Genomic DNA, 17,382 nt, shown 5'->3' on the forward strand with positions numbered 1-17,382 from the left:
AATGAATTCTAACAATAAAAATTTTAGTTTTAAGTTAATTTTAGTACAATTACCGAACACAAAACTCTGAGAACTGGAGAAATTCTATCGATAGGGAACAGACTGATCTGAAGCAGCTCTTTGTGCATATAAGCTATTCGTCCGGATGAGAGAAGGAAAAGGAAACGAGAGAGACAGAAAACTACACACGACAGGTATTTAAAGGGGTAATAAAACAAACCAGTAGCGAACCTGACGGGAGCGGGGATGAAAGAGAGAATGGGCACATCATTGTGCTAGGATCTGCCACCTTTTTTTGATCATCCGCAATCAATTGCAAGCGATGTGAATAGTTGAAGAGAACGGCGTACTTGCAAGGAGAGTTAGGGTATGGGTTATCCTTCCTCTGCCCCATACCTTATTTAGAAGGTCAGGATCTTACCCAGAGATCAAAATGTATGTATGTATTGCTTCTTTCCTAACTTAATTTATTATTTATTTAATAATTTCGCTATCTACTCTTTAAAATTACTCCAAATCTCATCCCTGACCTTGACCATCACCGTACTGATATATAAGTACTTATAAGAGTAGCTTTATTTATTTCTTTTCTCAGAAACAGTCTCAAAAAAAAACAAACAAAGCAGGTAAATCCTTTATTCCTAAACTCTCTCTTCCCTGAGGTTTGAAATGGATTTAAACAATAATAAATACCTATACTTGAATTTTACTACAACTAGGCACAGTAGAACATATCACATCTTCTTTTCGTACTGTAGATGTTTCAATCGTCCATGGAGCTGCTTTTGCTGTTGTACAAAACAGATAAAGTGTTGTCGTAGCCATAATCATAGCAGCTAGACCATAGAAAAGAGTAGCCCACTGAAAAATCTCGATGTCGAGCCGGAATTTGTCCAGTCGTACCTTGGAAAAAACCTGGTCCTTCGTGTTGTCCGGTACTAATAATTGTACTCCTCCTGGTAGGAGGATTTGAACAAATCCAGCTATAAACATATTAAAATTGAGAGCAAAATGCGCATGTTGAGCACCACGCTGAAAAAATTCCAATGGCCGGTAAACAAGCGAGAAAGGCTAAGGTAGACTTGGAAAACGAGAGAAACTATAATATGGATAAAAGTAGATTCCAAGAGATTTCTTGAATTCTCCATAGATCTCAGAGAGAGCAAAATATTCCTGTGAATTCTGCGTACTAAGACCACTCACTATTTGTATTGTTCTGCTACATATAACAGGTACAAAAAAGTGCAACGATGCAAATAACAGATCAAAAAATAATGCAACTCTCCTGTCGTCCATCTGAAATAGAAATCTCTTCAAAGCTTAACATATGAAGTTGAAGTCCTTACATGTTCCGTGAAATATGACATAAGTTTATTATTTTAGTGTGAGTAAGAACATTATTCTCATCTAACCTGTCAACCTCATTTTTACCTGACCTTTTCCCTAGAACTCTCCTTTTTGTAAGTCATTCTACGAGTTCCCGATCCCTCATTTCTTGAATGAAAAAATTTCTGAGAAAGAAATAAACAGAGATGAAGGAAGACACCATATTGGTGCTTTTTTTTAACAGTTTTTTTTTTGCTTTTTTACTGGTCTAAGAATACCAACTACTCTTACATCTGAGATCGAAAAAAATCGAGAAATGAAAACTAGGAAGTGAAAAAATAGATTAATATCTTACAAATCCTGTTAGAAAAATGGAAGCAGCACTTAGAGTTTCCAGCACCAGCAGCGGAGCTGCTAACCTCCACTTTGCACTTAGTCCAAGTCCATGATCTGAAAACTTCTTTAAAAATATTTCAATTGGACTAAAATTAAAAATTGGGCGCTGGAAATTTACCTATAACTTTTCCTATCCCTACTTTTAATATGATGGCAAAGATCATTGGAATAGCAGCGAAATACCCAGTTTCTCGAACTGTATAGTTCAAAACCTAAATAAACAACGTGTAGGAATGTCTTTTTTCCTTTGAAATATCCTGCTACATATTTTCAAAGTTAATGACAATTTTTCACAATTCTTCTCTTCTTTTTTTCTGTGAATTTTGGAAATTTTCCTTCTTCTGCTTACCTGTTTAATAAATGTTGGGCTGTATTGCTGATAGATTATCATACCAACGTAGTAACCTATGAACATTATGAAACTCGTCCATATTGTGACATCCGCGAAAAGATCCAAGTATGGAACTGGAGATTTCTTTGTCACAGCTTTTCGTCCTTCAACAATCAACGACATTTCAGAAGTGGAAAGAAATCTGGAAAAAAATAGTGGAACAACGATAATTTTTCAATCGACACGATGCTGACAGAAATAGACAAAATCGCGTGTGAAGAAGTATAACTAAGGAATCTTCCTTCATCGTCGTCCACGCGTAAATTTTTCTCATTTCACAGAAAGATTTTTTGAGAAATGGGAAGAAATTTCACGTTTTTTTCTTTCAAAAATGTAAAGAATTAGGAATTCGTAAACTTTTACTCACAGTGGAGTAGAGGTGCCAGGAAAAAAATCTAAGAGTGATTTCCAATTTGCTTTCTATATTTCTACGAGGTGAGAGGGAAATGAGGCTGAGAGGAAATGAAAAAAGAGAACTGTAGAAATATTCTATCAACATAATTTTTACTGACAAATGAAAATACAAGTCATTGCGATGGTTGAGTACTGTCCGATCAATGGTGTCTTCCCAAGACCGCTTTTTACCTTTCTTAGAACTCCTAAAGTGCTGAATGGAACGTAGAAAAACATTCTTATAGTAATCATCTTTAGTCAGCTACGCTACATTTTGATTAACTTAGTTTTGTATTGAAAAAAAATCCAAAAATTCCAGCTAAAAATGCTTGTGGGAACCTTCTTTTTTTGCGACTGCAATTGACCAAATATTTTCTTTTCAGTAGAAATGTAAAATGAAATGAATCTTAGAGGAAACAAGGAGAAAGAACTTTTCATCGAGTCACCGTATTTTTGCTTATAAAACGAGAAAAAGAAGTTGAACTATTAAAATCAAATATTAAAACAACTTGCCTATTGGTTTCGACATCCTGAGTGTATATAAAGGCAAAAATTAAAGTTGATAATAACGTCAAAATGCCGAGAACATAGTAGGTTGTCTGAAGTAACGAAAGAATAGTGACCATCAGCTGCCCGCTCATTCTTTCTAATATCTTTCTAATTATCTTTATCTTTCTAATTTCTGGATACAGTACAGGGTGATTGACTTTACGAGAGTAGCAGTACGTGAAAATCGATTGTTCCCCGTTCAGGAATTAGGTGCGGAATTTCGTATTACAGAAGAAAGAAACCAACCTCCCAGCCGAAGGATGTTGAGCACATTTCACCTCCAAGAATCATAGTGAAAAGTGGTCCAAACTAAAAACAATGAAGGAAGAGTGCAATAATTCCGTTATTTACGTCCTTGAACAATCCACCACTACCATAAATCTTTTTTTTTTGTTTTTTTCCTCAATTTTATTCAAAATACACAGATTGGAACTTGATTTGTTCTGATTGGCGGTATATTCCAAATGCTACACGCCTAAGACGGAGAGAAATGATTTTTTTCTTCCTTTTTCTTCTCCCGAATAGCATTTAACACTCGTTCCAATCCCATCTTTATCTTTAAAAAAAAGTGGAAAAGGACATATCCGTTTGGCAATATGCATAAAAAAAGAGCCTCGAACGTGGAGAGAAAGAAAATCTGATGATTTTTGGGACCAGAAGAAAGCGGAACACATCCTAAATATTCTGAAATGTTTTAGGACGCGCATCCGTTCACTCTTAGAACTTACATAACTCATACATGAATGGGTTCACTCTTAGAACTTACATAACTCATACATGAATGGGCGCAACATCTGCACAAAACGCTAGAAAAACGCAAAAAATAATGAAATATTACGGTCATTATTATAATATTATATCATTTATGGAGAAGTATTGAAGAACCAAGCTCCATACCTGTGATGCTGCTAAGAGAATGGAAAAGAACAGCGAACTTTCCGTCTGTGAAGCCCATGTTAGCACAACTTCATTTGCGATATGTAGTTGACTAGCTTGTGCAAAGCCCTAGAATCTTTAACTAAATTTTGTTCTTATTTCCGTCTTTCGAGTATTTGTAATAGATACCGCAAGAAATCGACATATCAAAGAGGGCAAGAAACCGATAGAGTCTGCAAGAGGATACAGCACTGTACCCATGGTTGAAATCAGTCCATACGCCATAATAATTATTCTGTAATAGAATGAGTACGTTATAGAGTTATCTACGACAGAAAAGATTGCATTAGAGCAGCGACATTTCGAAAAGGTTGCGTTTATGCTTGCCCGCGCGACTACGACGCATCGCAACAGTTCACGTCCCCTTTCTACTGCTTCTACCTCAAGGGCATCACCCCACGAATCTGATGTGGTGCGGGCTACAAGTGGATTATGCTTATATTTGGTCGTAGATTATGGAGAGAAGGGTGATTCCGTCCATTTCTTCCTAATTGCCGTAAAAAACGGCTCGGAAGGTGCTGCTCGTGTACAGGACTGGCGCGTTACGATCGAACTCGTTATAGAAAATAGCGCACCGGAACGCTTGAAGCGTATCTTCCGGGCCGTTTTTTACGGCAATTAGGAAGAACTGGACGAAATCACCCTTCTCTCCATAATCTACGATCTCGTTGGGAATACTCCACCTAAAATCCTTACCACCTCAGATTCGTGGAGTGATACCTTCAATGAACGTAAACTGCTACCATTTTGACGCACGCAGCGGTCAACTGACATAAATACTTTGAAACGGTAAAGTAAACACTATTTTAACAGCATTTTCTCTTCGCTTTTTGTTTCTCTGCAAATCTTTGGATGCTTTTGAACTCATTAATCCCAAGCGAACGATGACGTTTATGTGAAAATAATTTCTAAGTCAAAATAAAAAGTCGATGTTGTTGTGCTTGTGATAACAATGGTCTACGAAATTATTTTAACTCCAATCCGTGACACTTTTTGCGTGCACGCAAGCTTCGCTTCTCCGTTGGTGTCCTGCCCTTGAAACGAACTATAATATTTTGTAATGTATGTAATTGTTTAATACTATAGAACACTATTTTTTTGCTATTAATACTACTGATGTCCCTACTATTTTGTCCCGTTTTTCATGATATTCTCCATTCGCCTACGGCCACACTAACCTCCTCCACGACCCTCTTCTCCTTTGCGACCTTAGCACCGTCGATGGGAAGACCTCATCACACTCTTTTGGCTCTGCATCTACCTCAATCCAGCGTATATCGCTGTTTTCCGCGCAATAGTTACTCTCACCTCACATATTTTGAATGCGCATGATAAAATAAGCACTTCATGGAATTTTTTGCTTCCATATTTGAGAAATTATCTTCAAACCTTGGAAATTTTCAAGATTTCTAATTTTTAATTTCCTATCAAAGTTACAGTAAGGGATGCGTGATTGATTGTGTTCCACAATTCGATTCGAATTCGAATTCCAGAATAGAAAAATAAAAAATAGAACGTAACTGTATCTGTGTAAACAACCGAAATGTCCCTCTAGAACATTGTGGAATACATTTTTATTCATCCTTCACTATAGCTAAATAAATTTAATGATACATAAATATAAACGTTTTCATGTTCTCATGTGCTGCCGAAATTATCACTCTCCCATGAAGACTGATCATCGTTCGTCTGTTTAGTAAACAGCATCAATATTACCATAAGCTGTTTTGTGTGTTGGGAATTCTTTAGGTTTTTCCATTTTCAGATCTTATAATTACACAAAAACAAGCAACCTCGTGTCGAATTTGTATGCCCAATAAAGTGGAATGGGTCCCAAACACATGCCAACAGCCGTCGCTGAGAACATCCATGCTTTTGCTGTGGGATCGGCAAGGTAGTAATCTGGAAATAGTTAAAAATAAATTTCCATTTCAAATAGAAATTTCAATTTCTAATTTTTAATTTTCAAATGGGATGTGTGGTCCCAGTAATTTATTATGATCTACCGGTCACCTTTTCGTAATTTTTAATTGTTTTCTTAAGATCTAAACTAACAATTTCTGCAACAGAAAAAGCGAGAATACTTACCATTCAATGTGATGTTGCTGCTCTTATTCTCCGGCTCCTGACATATCACCGTAAAGCCAAAAACGACACGATTACTGTAGATGAATGTTGAGGAAATGGTGGAAGCAAAGAGTATAATATATCGGAAGTTACCCATTCTGAAAATGGCGAGTTCACATACTTTGGCCGCTGTGCTGTCATATCCAGATACATAATTGCGCTGAATATATGTTTATTAATGTGTTCCTATTCAGGTTCGGCATCAAATTCCAGGTTTCAAAATTTTTGTCGAGAACAATTTTTTATGTGTTTTTCCTATGACTACTACTTTTCATTGTGCGTACCGTTTTTTTCCAAAATCTGGTGAATGAGGTATTTAAAATCCAAAAAAAAAATGATTAGATTCACCAACACAATTCTGGAAATAGGACAAATTTGAGATATTCACCGTACATTTATTCATTTATCGTTCCATCAATAAGCACATAAATACCAGAGAACATTTTTTTTTCGAACGGTTTTGTCTAGAAGTTTCAAGATAGAAATCGACAAATGCCGAAAAGAGAGCGAGCTTTTGAAGTAGCTAATTTTAAAAAATATAAAAAATTGGGAAAGGTTCGAAATTGTGAATGATAGATATAAGTTCCTTCCATAGAAAATTCAAAAAATGCAAAAAAAAAACCTTTTCCACTTAGAATGACTCGGTTCTCATTAAAACTACTAGGTCTTACTAAATGCAGTTTCTACATAGTTCAACAGGGTATCCGGGAACATGAAGCGAAGTACATTTCTTTGTAAATTTTTTTCATACTGTTCTGATCGGTCTAAATTTTCGCGTTGATCAGGAGAACGTGAAACTTCATGGATCTTCATAAGATTTTTTGCTTCCATATTTTAGTAACATTAAGAAGATGCTGTTTTTAAATTTATACATACTCTAAAAAGATTCCGTGTTACGGAAATAGAAGTGAATTTTCTTGGTGAAAAAGAAACGATGACCAAAAATTTGCCATTTTTTCATTCGTCAAAATTTCCGCACGTGAAATTTCTTTATACTCATTCAAAAATGTCCGTCTTCACATTATCAAGGAAGGATGATGTTGTTTTTAACATTTTCTCATTAACTTATCCTCCTAGCGATCAATAGCCAGCTTCCATGATATATTTCTGGAATGAAGTGAAAAATTATTGCTTTAGAAGAGCTGGAGCATAAGTGGGGCGCTCATCTCTTCACTATAATACCATTAGAAGAAATTTGACCACTAACTGCTCTGCAATTCTAGTACCTTTCCGCTGTCATTCATTATATATTCATTATATTCATTAATATATATTTCATTATTTATTCATGAGGACTACATCTGAAAAGGGACAAACTTGGAAAAGACAGCATAACAAATAGTGTTTTGACTGAATAAATCTATTTTTTTGGGGAGAGTTGTACGCCGCGGTCGCAAAATTAGCATAGATTAAATAGTTTTAGTGGTTTTTAATGTCCGAGTGTCTGCTGACTACACTTATGGTGTCGAAAAGCACATGAATTGCACGCCACGGGTCTTTTGTTAGCAAGAAAAAAAAACGAAAATAAATCTTGAATTTGAAACCTTTCATGCGCTTATTTTTTACAACTTGCCCGATCCGGAACAAGGAGTGGTTAGATTAGTGGAATCACAAAGAGAGTTAAACGTCAGAATTCTCTGTTAATCTCTGGGGAAGGGAAAATTCGATGGAAGATCATCAAATCAATAAACAAGAAAAAACTAGGAGTAGAGAAGACAGGACCTTGAATGCATGAATGCTTCACTGATTTAAATTTCATTTACGGAAAGAACAGTTTTTTTCCATTACGGTAAGAGGTGATGGTGTCGAGTAACGCTCTTAATAAAAAGTGAAAATTTGATTATCTTTATCTTGCTAGTGCAATTTATCGTTTTTTTTCTGTTCTTTCATGCTTGCGGATGACTTCAGTGTGTGCAAGCTTCTACTGAAGTCCTCCCATTGTACGTTCCACCCGCGGCCTGTTTATAGAGGGAATGAAGGTGCATCCCAGTTCTTGAGGGCTGGTGTAGTGTAGCGGGTAGAGGTTCCGCTGTCTGCACACGATCGATCGGAGGTTCGAGTCTTCCCTAGTGCTCTCCAAGCCTTTCATCCCTCCGGGGTCGATAAATTGGTACCAGGCTTGTCTGGGAGGATAAAAACACTGACTTGACTCATCGGCTACCCCCGGCAACTCATTGTATAGGCCAGTTACACGTTCGTAAACCTCAAACGATTCTGAATTGAAGTGAACGTAAGGGCGCATCCCAAGCGGATTGATTAACGCCACACCCTATATCCCTTATCCTTTATCCCAGTCCTTCAGCTCGGGCTCTGACCTCGTAGCTCCTTGAAATCTATCACGACGGACCACGGATCAGTGAGAGGCGCAAGTCCACCAAGTAACAACTAAAAAGCCACAAACGTGGTTGCGTAAACCGTTATTAGCTGGGGACATGTTGATCCCCAACACAGAATTGTGTTGATGCGTTGTGTTGAAAGAAACGTATCACGATGTTAAGGTGTAAGCAGGCAAATATAAGGTTCCGGGTATAGATTATGAGTAGGAGGGTGGCCCCAGTCAATTTTTCCTAACCATCCTAAAGTGCGGTGTGGAAACGGCGTTTGATCCTAATTGGTAAGTTCTAACGCGCCACCTATATGCACGCGCCGCATCCACAAGCGAGCAGTCAGAAAATCAATAAGATCTTCTCAGCAATTTGTTCAAGTAAAATCAGTAATTAGATTATTGAGAGAATTGGAGCGTGTGCAATAATGACGCGTTCTAAAGTAGCTCATAGGAGCAAACGCTACTTCTCACACCGTTTTTCAAGACGATTAGGGAGAATTGAGTGAGTCCACACTTACAATTGTGATCTACAACCCAAACTCTATATTTGCCCACAGAGACCACGTCAGTTTCCTGAAACGCTATCTCTAAGACATCTGCATTGCGTATACACCTGCAACTATACACCATTAGGGTTTAATCTCACATTTTTCTCTGTTTTTCATATGTGGTTATTTGTTCATATTTTTTTGAAGGTATGTACATTCTTTGTAATTTTGTTAGCTGATCACGTCAGTTCCCGATCTGCGTTTTTGCATATTTAGAGAAATCGAATATATTCCTTTAGTGTGGATAAAGCATCAAACACTCATTCAACCAACTGCGTTCCTCATGACCATCATCCTGTCCTTTCTTAGCCGGATACCAATTTTTTTATACTTTTAATCAAATTCGACCAGCATTCGTTCTGCGTGACTGGTGTTTGATGTTATCAGAACGAGGTCGTCAGCGAATCAAATGCACTGACTAGCTATATTTACAGTATTTACATTTGTGTAGTCCAAATTGCAGATTTTATTGTAAAATTCATACCTTCTTTTATATATGCTGAAGTGCATGGAACTCTTCTTTGCTGGAAAGTTCATGCGCAAAAATATTCCTAACAATTTGAACAAATACACTGGATACTCTACGCAGTTTTAAAAGCTTCTAATGCTGTGCAATTATCACATTTTGAATTAGCAGTTTCTATGATGCCTCCGATAAGATTTTCTACCGAAGAAATTTTGCGGGTGCTAGATGGAGAGGCGAGAAAATGTGAATTGAAAGTGTTTGGACGAGGTCAAACAAGCACTTCTTCGAACAAGTTTATTGTTTTTTTTACTAAACTGTAGAAAATGTCGTAGGCAATTACATGGTTTAACAAAATTTTAGCTATTTAAAATAGTCCACTATGGTCTCTTCTTTGTCTTTCGTCTGTTTTGCTGGAGGAAATGGTGATCTGTTCGTTGCTGGTAGCGGAGAAGGCCAACTTTCAGGAGACATAGAAGAGGTATGAGTAGGAGGAGGTGTTCTCGTCTGGAGTGTTATCATTTCTTGATATTTTGCCTTAATATTTCTCAAAATTAGGAGTTGGCATGCCATCAACGTCCACATTACCAACGATATCATGAGAAGATGAAGTGAGACTTTCCTGCTGAAAAATAAAGACGTCATGATTAAGATCTGACTGAGCTGACTAAGAATTCAATTTAAAATAAAAGTTTTTGTCATTTCACCTGTATCTACACTGAAAAGAAATGGATATGTGTGTGTCAAATTAGAGATCCTCTTATCACTTTCTGGGTCATTATTACCCCTATCTTCCACATCATTATGATTAGCTCGAGTTACACGCAACTGCTCTACGGAAACAACAAAAAAGCAGAATAACACTTATCCACGAAAGGTGAATAAATGCTTGCTGTTTCTGCAAAACCTCTAATCACTATACACAGATAATTAAAATAATTGGAACCACCGCATCCTATCCTGCATGGATAAATTGTTTTAATACACTTAACCGGTATATTAGTGTAAGTCATCTAATGAGAATGATTTTTGCAGCAAAAATCAATTAAAATTATCAAATTAAAATTATTTTCTCTTAAAGGGAGCAGTCTTTTGCTAATTAATTAAATTAATCAGCAAACGACTGAGCCCTTTAAGAGAAAATCCTACCGCAAATCCTTCTCAGTAATTCTGAGGTCGCCAGTGACTACTCGTTCCTAAAAAAGGTTTTATTTATTCCCTTAGCTTTAATTTTTTTTTGTGTTTTTGCCCTGTCGAGAAGGATTCACTCTCATACTGGACAACTGTTTGTTTCTTTTAACTTTTTCTGCCTAGAAAATCGCATCTGTTGGAATTGCACTTGATTTTGCACGCAATGTGAGTAGGTATGAATTTTTTTGCCAGCATAACAACGATTGCAAACACACTCTTTCTTATCTTACTATCTTTTCCCATCACAAACATTTGTACAAATAATTGGGAAACTTTACCGTAGGTTCATTTGTGAATGAATCATTTCCGGTTTTATTAAGTTCATTGGATACTGAAACATATGTATTACAGAATTCGCCATCAAATATACACCGAACATATAAAGTTCATTCAAAGGAAAAATTTCGGAAGATTTTCTATTCTTTTTATTTCCTCTCCAGTACTAAACAATATATGGAACATAGTCCACAATTATCACAGACATGTCTTTTTCTTTTCGAAAGCTTCAATCTGCTCAAAATCCTACTTAGCCAACAGAATTAATGGGATGAAACTGTGTCAATCCATTCCGCTTATAGAGGTAGTTTTGCCTTGTTGGATAAAGTGAGGTCTACAATTTCTCAAATTGGAGGGGATGTATGGGATTATTATAGTGGTAGTTCCAAACAAAACAGATAATATTATGAAGCAGAATCGGAAATTTCCTCGTGTGTTGAATTTAATGTTGGAATCAAAACTTACTTTTACTTTGATCAGGCACCATAACATCGTCATCATATTTAATTATTGAAAAGTTAATTTCCAGTGATGGATTCGAGGTTATTTTTCCTTCTCTTGCCCGTTTCCGTCCTGGATCTTCTCGTAGTGACTGCTTTTGTTGTCGTTTGAATAGGATTTGACTGGCGACTTCAGATGAGAGACAACTTCTATCATTCGCGCCTATGAGCTTGTCTGAGTTTTGCACAATATCCTGAAGAGTGTGGAAGGAGTAATAAAAAATCGGGTTGACATATTTATTGACTATTTCATATTCATTAGATTTGCAAAAAAATTTATAGATGCCCTGTATCGCGAATTCAAAGGATACAAAGTTTCCTATCCACGAGGAGAATTTAATGAAAGTGCATCAGTACGTCATTCCCGCTGCTGCGAGCATTAGGCGTAAGTCAGGCGTGTTATGTGCAGTGGCACACATCATGCAGTCACTTACTACATTACGAAATTATATTCTCTGATTTAGATGTCATTATCATCCATACTCCTAGAAATGGACCACCTTAATTACTTGTCCTTCTTATTCCTTCGTTCATGTTTGCTAGGATTTCTTCGGTTTGTACCTTATATACCTTTAGTGTAGTTCTTAGAACACATCTTTGTTATCTTCAATTTTCCCCAATTGTGTGTTTTGCTTTGTTATGCATGGATTTATCGGTGTGCCTGTCCAATTTTTTCTATTTTCACTCATTTTTCTTCGACGTTATTAGTCAACCTTCCGCCATCTTTCTGTTCCATGCACATAATCATGCAAATTAATGGATATTCCGGAAGGGACGCTTGATGTTTATGTTCTCAGTGTGAGCTACCGGAACCACGCTAGTGCTAGTAATATGCACAAAGCGACAGATATGTCCCAGAGAATGACTCCCGATATCAGAATTGAAAAGCACATATCATGTTTGATGATGTCAAAAGATCCTCTTGTTAAATGTATGTTACTTCCACGTTTTCTCAATTTTCTAGTGTCCGTCAAGTACGCTTTTTTCTGATTCCAAGGGATTATGGATTCACATGCTTGCCTCTTCTATGCTTTTGCCTCCATACATATTCCTACTGAGGTTTTTTTTGCAGATGTAATCGCAGAGATTACATGCGATATTACAATTTCGACGTTGTTCTTCTTTTCACGTTCCTTTCACATCGCTTCTCTCACTTCTGTCATCCTTTGTTGTCATATGTACATGAGCATGCAAAATTGGATGCTCTGAAGGGGAACCTTGATATATACTTGTAGCGTTCCTGCTTGATATTTTCTTTAAGGCTCTCAAACGAGGACATGTAAGATCAAATATGTGAGCCAACAAACAACCCACTAGTTGAGGTTGTTTCCAATCATGTTGGTCAAACAATTATTTCGGTGTTAGCACCAGCGAGATAACTCACGCCTAATGGGAACTTTCACAACGTTTGTAACGTATAATGCTCTCGTTATCGGAGGTTGATCCCAACCAAACTGACCGGACAACCATCTCTCCTTCATACCCAAGGAGGAAAACAACTCAGACAGCTTTTATTGTTTATTCATTCTTAGTTGTTTATTTATTCTATTCGGTGTGTGCTAATCTCAGATGTGCCCTTATACTGTGGTTCTCATTTGGCACGACATTTCATTTAATTTCTAAGTGCAGTCAATGTTTATGTCGAATAATCACTATCGGATTTCTTTTGTTAACTTGTATTGATTTAAGTTGATTGTGTTGTCTTTGTCCGATGTTTTTGAAAAAGTCCACTTTTCCCAAAGCTTTCTTCTATGTCGTAATTTGCGAGCCTAATTTGTAAACACTGAAGTACCCACAGAAATTATTGATGTAAAGTTTCTATCACAATTATCGTTTTTACCACAGTGACATTCAATCACATCTCCTTCGACTAATGGAATCAATTGTGTACTTGTTGATTCTTTTTTGAATTTTTTACCTGAAAGATAAATGTGGCTTTAATAGACTGCTAAACTAGTTCTATGAGAGTATTTGCTATTTTTAATTAGGAATATGGCTACGAACACGAATACCTGACACATCCCAGCGTAAACAGATTCCCTAAACATATTGGATATTGAATAGGAATTTTAAGGTAAAGAATTTCTTTTTGAAAGAATATGTATTTCCTCACCTTGGAATTCAGTGATATGCCAGTTTCAACAGTAAAAGTGGGACAATCGTTAATGTTGTGGCCGCCTGACGTGATCACAATACGGATGCAACGAATTTGTATAGCGGAATAGTTTGTATGTGATTTATTTTCATTCTGAACATGCACTGGAACATTAAATGTACTGGCAAATGCCTTTCGGAAGCGGAAGCGTGAGTCCTTGTCCTTCCTTTTATACTCACCGAAAGTAAGATAGGGTCGTTGGCTAAGGCACAGTTACTTCTTTTGAATGCCTGGATTTGATGCGCACATGTCGCAAGAATAATAGGGAAGAACATCAATCATTAAACTAACGATAGTAAATGAACCATCCTACACCAGATAATTTATTTTTGTGTTTGTTATCAGATTGGCTGTGAGTGATTATATGTTATCAGACAGCGCAAATACTAACTACTACTAATTCCTTATTTATCTCCATTGAAGTTTTTCACTCGATATGAAAAGAAAGAGTTTTAGATTATATTACTTCTGAATTCTCTGAGATCAAGTTCAGTTCTTCGGCTTTCATAACATGCTCAAGCGTCGCTCTGAGACCGAAGAAGGTATTTTTATTCTCATTCTGGATATATCTCTTCTTTGCTCGAGCTCCATCTCTGAACGATTGGAAGTAGTTTAAAATTATTCTTGTGGTTATCATAGAAACTTCGTCATACGTTCATTTCGGACTTTCTGTGATTATGGAAAACGGATAGAAGGATGAGAGCAGCGTGTGCAATATCCGCACCCATCGGGGAGCTGTGGACCAGTAGACGCACACAAGCTGGTCTTCGCAGCTCCGACTTAAGAGCAATGTTCCGTGTTCGCAACCCGGTGGAACATATATCAAAAACAAAGCGTAGATGGGCCAGTCACGTTATGAGTGGAACTGACGATAGATTTACTAAAAAAACGCTGGAGTGGATCCCAAGAGATGTTGAACTCTCTCGAGGAAGGCCAACGAGATGAGGTAAAGTGTAGCTGACGAAACTCGGGAACATCTTGGATGACAATGGCTGCAAGTATTCTTGTGGTTGGGGTGGGTAGTTAGTTTTTGGACGTGAATCGTGTGTACTATTTTTCGCAATTTAATATATAACGAAGCAGGGTCTCTTTAGAACAATTCACAGTTGTACAGAAGGAATATTTCATCACATGTGTTGCAGCTCGGAACAGTTTCCAACTGTTTCATCGAACAAATGTTTTCACTCTTCCAGAGCAGTCTGCAATCACACATAGGTTCTTTTTTGATGTGTGGCTAGTAATTTAAGCTAGTAGTTCTGCCTACTAAAACATGTTGATGAAGTGAATGTTAGCATCAAACAAATAGTTATAAATTATATAGGGGCGGATGTCGCGCAGTGGCTGTGCACGATCGATCGACCGTTTGAAACCGCCCTAGTGCCAACCCAGCCTCTTATCTGTCCGAGAAAAAGTAATACCGAACAAGTCCTGGAAGACAAAATTCCTGACGTGACGCATCGAATAGCCTCGGAAGTCATTGGCTAGACATGCGTTCGTAAACCTCAGGTGGTTTTGAATTGAAGTAATCCCTTGTGCATTCCATTGATCAATGCTAGGCGCTTTATCTTCTATCCTTTATATATCAATTCTAGTTTTTCTTTAACGTTTTTGAACAATTCCTTCATGTGCTCATTTGGATACTCGGTCATCACAAAGGGACCACTACGTACAATGAACTTCATCAAATCATTTATTCTCCTGTCGCAGTTGTTTGCTCGATAGTGCCTGTAATTTTAGAAATGACGGATAATGAGTATTGTTACCTCAATTCATTGCAGCTCTTCTCCTGCTGTTAAATGAAAAAAGAGGAAGATACCTGATATGTATTTTTTTAAAAGGTACATCATTGATTTCGTAACCAGGATAATATGCGCGTGAGGTATGTATGTAGTGAATGAGAACCTGAAGTTGTACCAGTTGTGTTATTTTCAAAACAGCGCTGTAGATATTGTTTTTCAAGTTTAGCTACTTAACAATTGAATATATTTTGCGCAGACTCACACGTTTCGGATCCAGAACACACTTCTTTGTCATTCTTCCCGCAAAAATTGAGGAACTATTGCGGAATACTGCCATAGGAAGATGTTCCTTCAGGGTTTTCTCGCCCTTAATTTTTTCTCTCTTCCACGAGTTCAAAATATATGATATAGTTAGGTATGCTTCATCACCTGGTAGACTTTTGGCATTGGAGATGTTCTAAACACCAAGCGTGATGTAAAACGTAACGCAGCGCGATTTGAAGCTTTTGCCATCGTGTTCCTGGATCGGTTAACAACCTTTTGAGTAAAGTAGTCCAGCCACTCAAATCCTCCTGATTAGCAAGTCATTAAAGTTTAGTACCTGACAAAAGAACTAAACGTATGTCCGTGGGTAGTTAACACCCTTTCGTCAAGGTCAGCAAAGAAAGCATAACGAGAATGGTGGCGACTCCTGTGCAGGCATTCCTGAAGACATTGTTAAATTGTGCAGTATTTTGGCTGAAAATAAGTACAATGCTCCTTCTTTCGAGAAGTGTTTGCTATGTGCCGACATTGTTGACAATTTGTAGGAAGAAAATATCTCTCCATGCCTAACACTTATGGGGCTGTCGGTATGACGCACCGCTGTGGCTGCAACATGAAAGATTGAAAGTTGGATTCCGCCTTAGTGCCAACCAAGCCTTTCATCTCATCGTTGCCGACAAATTGGTACCAGACTTGTCTGGGAGGATGAAAACACTGACTTGATACATCGGCTAGCCCAAGTCATTGTACAGGCTAGTTACGCATTCGTAAACGAACTTAAACAACTCTGAATCGAAGTGGACGTGGTGGCGCATCCTAAGCGGAACAACAACAAGTTTAACAGTCATGAATCCAGTGTTGCTCAACACTTGGAGAACCTTTGTGGTTATTGAGAATCAAAACTGTTGGCTCACTTTGAAAGTAGACTCTTCACTCTTGTGGGCCTTCAATCTTTCTATTCTTCCCCATAAATATAACCTTATTTGTTCTTTTGCACATTCGACTACATTCTAAATCATTTGTTTTTGATCCAGATTTTCCAAAGTCCAGCCTCATTAGCAGAAAATTTTATCTTTGTAATGTTTGTAATGTATTTTTTGATTTCGTAAGTCCAGAAGAAATCTCCTGCATTAGACCTCCTCCTGCATTAGACCTCCAAACCTGGAGCAATTTCTATCTGCTGCAACACTTGAAGAAAGAATAGATCACAATCAAAGCTGCAACAATGTTGAGTTCTATATAACTTGATCAAATCACAATCTTACCGCAACTCCCACTAACTGAGTGTCGATGACATCCTTTATCTCCTTGCTCGTGAAAGTGACAATTTCAATTTCACCGATTGTCACGTAGTAATCAAGCAACTGAACTGGATGAATCAAATAAAAATCTATATCATTTGTAACTATACTGGACTAGATCGATGAAAAGGTACAATGTTGATTTACTGCTAAATTGGATACCTTCTTGGTGTAGTTGTCTACTTCCTTGATATATATGTAGAAATGTTCAACTCCTTGTAACTTGTAGTGTTCAAATAATTCAGCAAGCAGCAACCATTTTCTTTCCTTACCAAATATGGGCGCGAGACAGAAAGACAAGAAATATCTAGGATCTGTATACAACTTTCTTTCAAAGTCACTGTAAGATTATATTAAAACCTCATTTTAAAGTCATTATAAAGATCTCACCATTATTTTGTACTGATATTTGAGACAACTTTCACTTGAAAAGAAAATGAGCATCATCAGTGATGAAGCATTAAGGTAGGAATCTTAGTGGAGAAGAATGACAGAAAAACT

At 37.2% G+C, this 17,382-nt stretch overlaps 2 protein-coding genes across 4 annotated transcripts in view; both read right to left on the bottom strand.

Moving 5' to 3' along the window:
- Positions 1-693: 693 nt before the first annotated feature.
- Positions 694-6,215, bottom strand: RB195_004008 (uncharacterized protein; the record flags this gene model as incomplete). Its single annotated transcript, XM_064201919.1, has 7 exons — positions 694-861; positions 916-1,032; positions 1,682-1,776; positions 1,841-1,934; positions 2,072-2,255; positions 5,785-5,893; positions 6,080-6,215. 7 exons carry the CDS (start codon positions 6,213-6,215, stop codon positions 694-696), a joined length of 903 nt encoding a protein of 300 aa, XP_064057800.1.
- A 3,603-nt stretch (positions 6,216-9,818) lies between these two features.
- Positions 9,819-17,382, bottom strand: part of RB195_004009 (uncharacterized protein) — a gene marked incomplete at both ends in the record, with an annotated part of 30,214 nt that continues 22,650 nt past the window's right edge. Inside the window, 15 exons of one of the 3 annotated variants that reach the window (XM_064201922.1) lie at positions 9,819-10,080; positions 10,605-10,651; positions 10,925-10,977; positions 11,388-11,616; positions 13,219-13,340; positions 13,435-13,462; positions 13,536-13,670; positions 13,757-13,807; positions 14,044-14,170; positions 15,394-15,479; positions 15,579-15,683; positions 15,746-15,836; positions 15,918-16,021; positions 16,846-16,944; positions 17,044-17,195. In XM_064201922.1, the coding sequence (XP_064057801.1) occupies positions 9,819-10,080; positions 10,605-10,651; positions 10,925-10,977; positions 11,388-11,616; positions 13,219-13,340; positions 13,435-13,462; positions 13,536-13,670; positions 13,757-13,807; positions 14,044-14,170; positions 15,394-15,479; positions 15,579-15,683; positions 15,746-15,836; positions 15,918-16,021; positions 16,846-16,944; positions 17,044-17,195 (1,691 nt within the window). Of the gene's footprint in view, positions 10,081-10,604; positions 10,652-10,924; positions 10,978-11,387; positions 11,617-13,218; positions 13,341-13,434; positions 13,463-13,535; positions 13,671-13,756; positions 13,853-14,043; positions 14,171-15,145; positions 15,303-15,393; positions 15,480-15,578; positions 15,684-15,745; positions 15,837-15,917; positions 16,022-16,845; positions 16,945-17,043; positions 17,196-17,382 lie in introns of those variants that run through there. The other 2 variants (XM_064201920.1, XM_064201921.1) reach the window with 2 other exon arrangements.

This window comes from Necator americanus, chromosome IV (assembly GCF_031761385.1).
Source record: "Necator americanus strain Aroian chromosome IV, whole genome shotgun sequence".
NCBI lineage: Eukaryota > Metazoa > Nematoda > Chromadorea > Rhabditida > Ancylostomatidae > Necator > Necator americanus.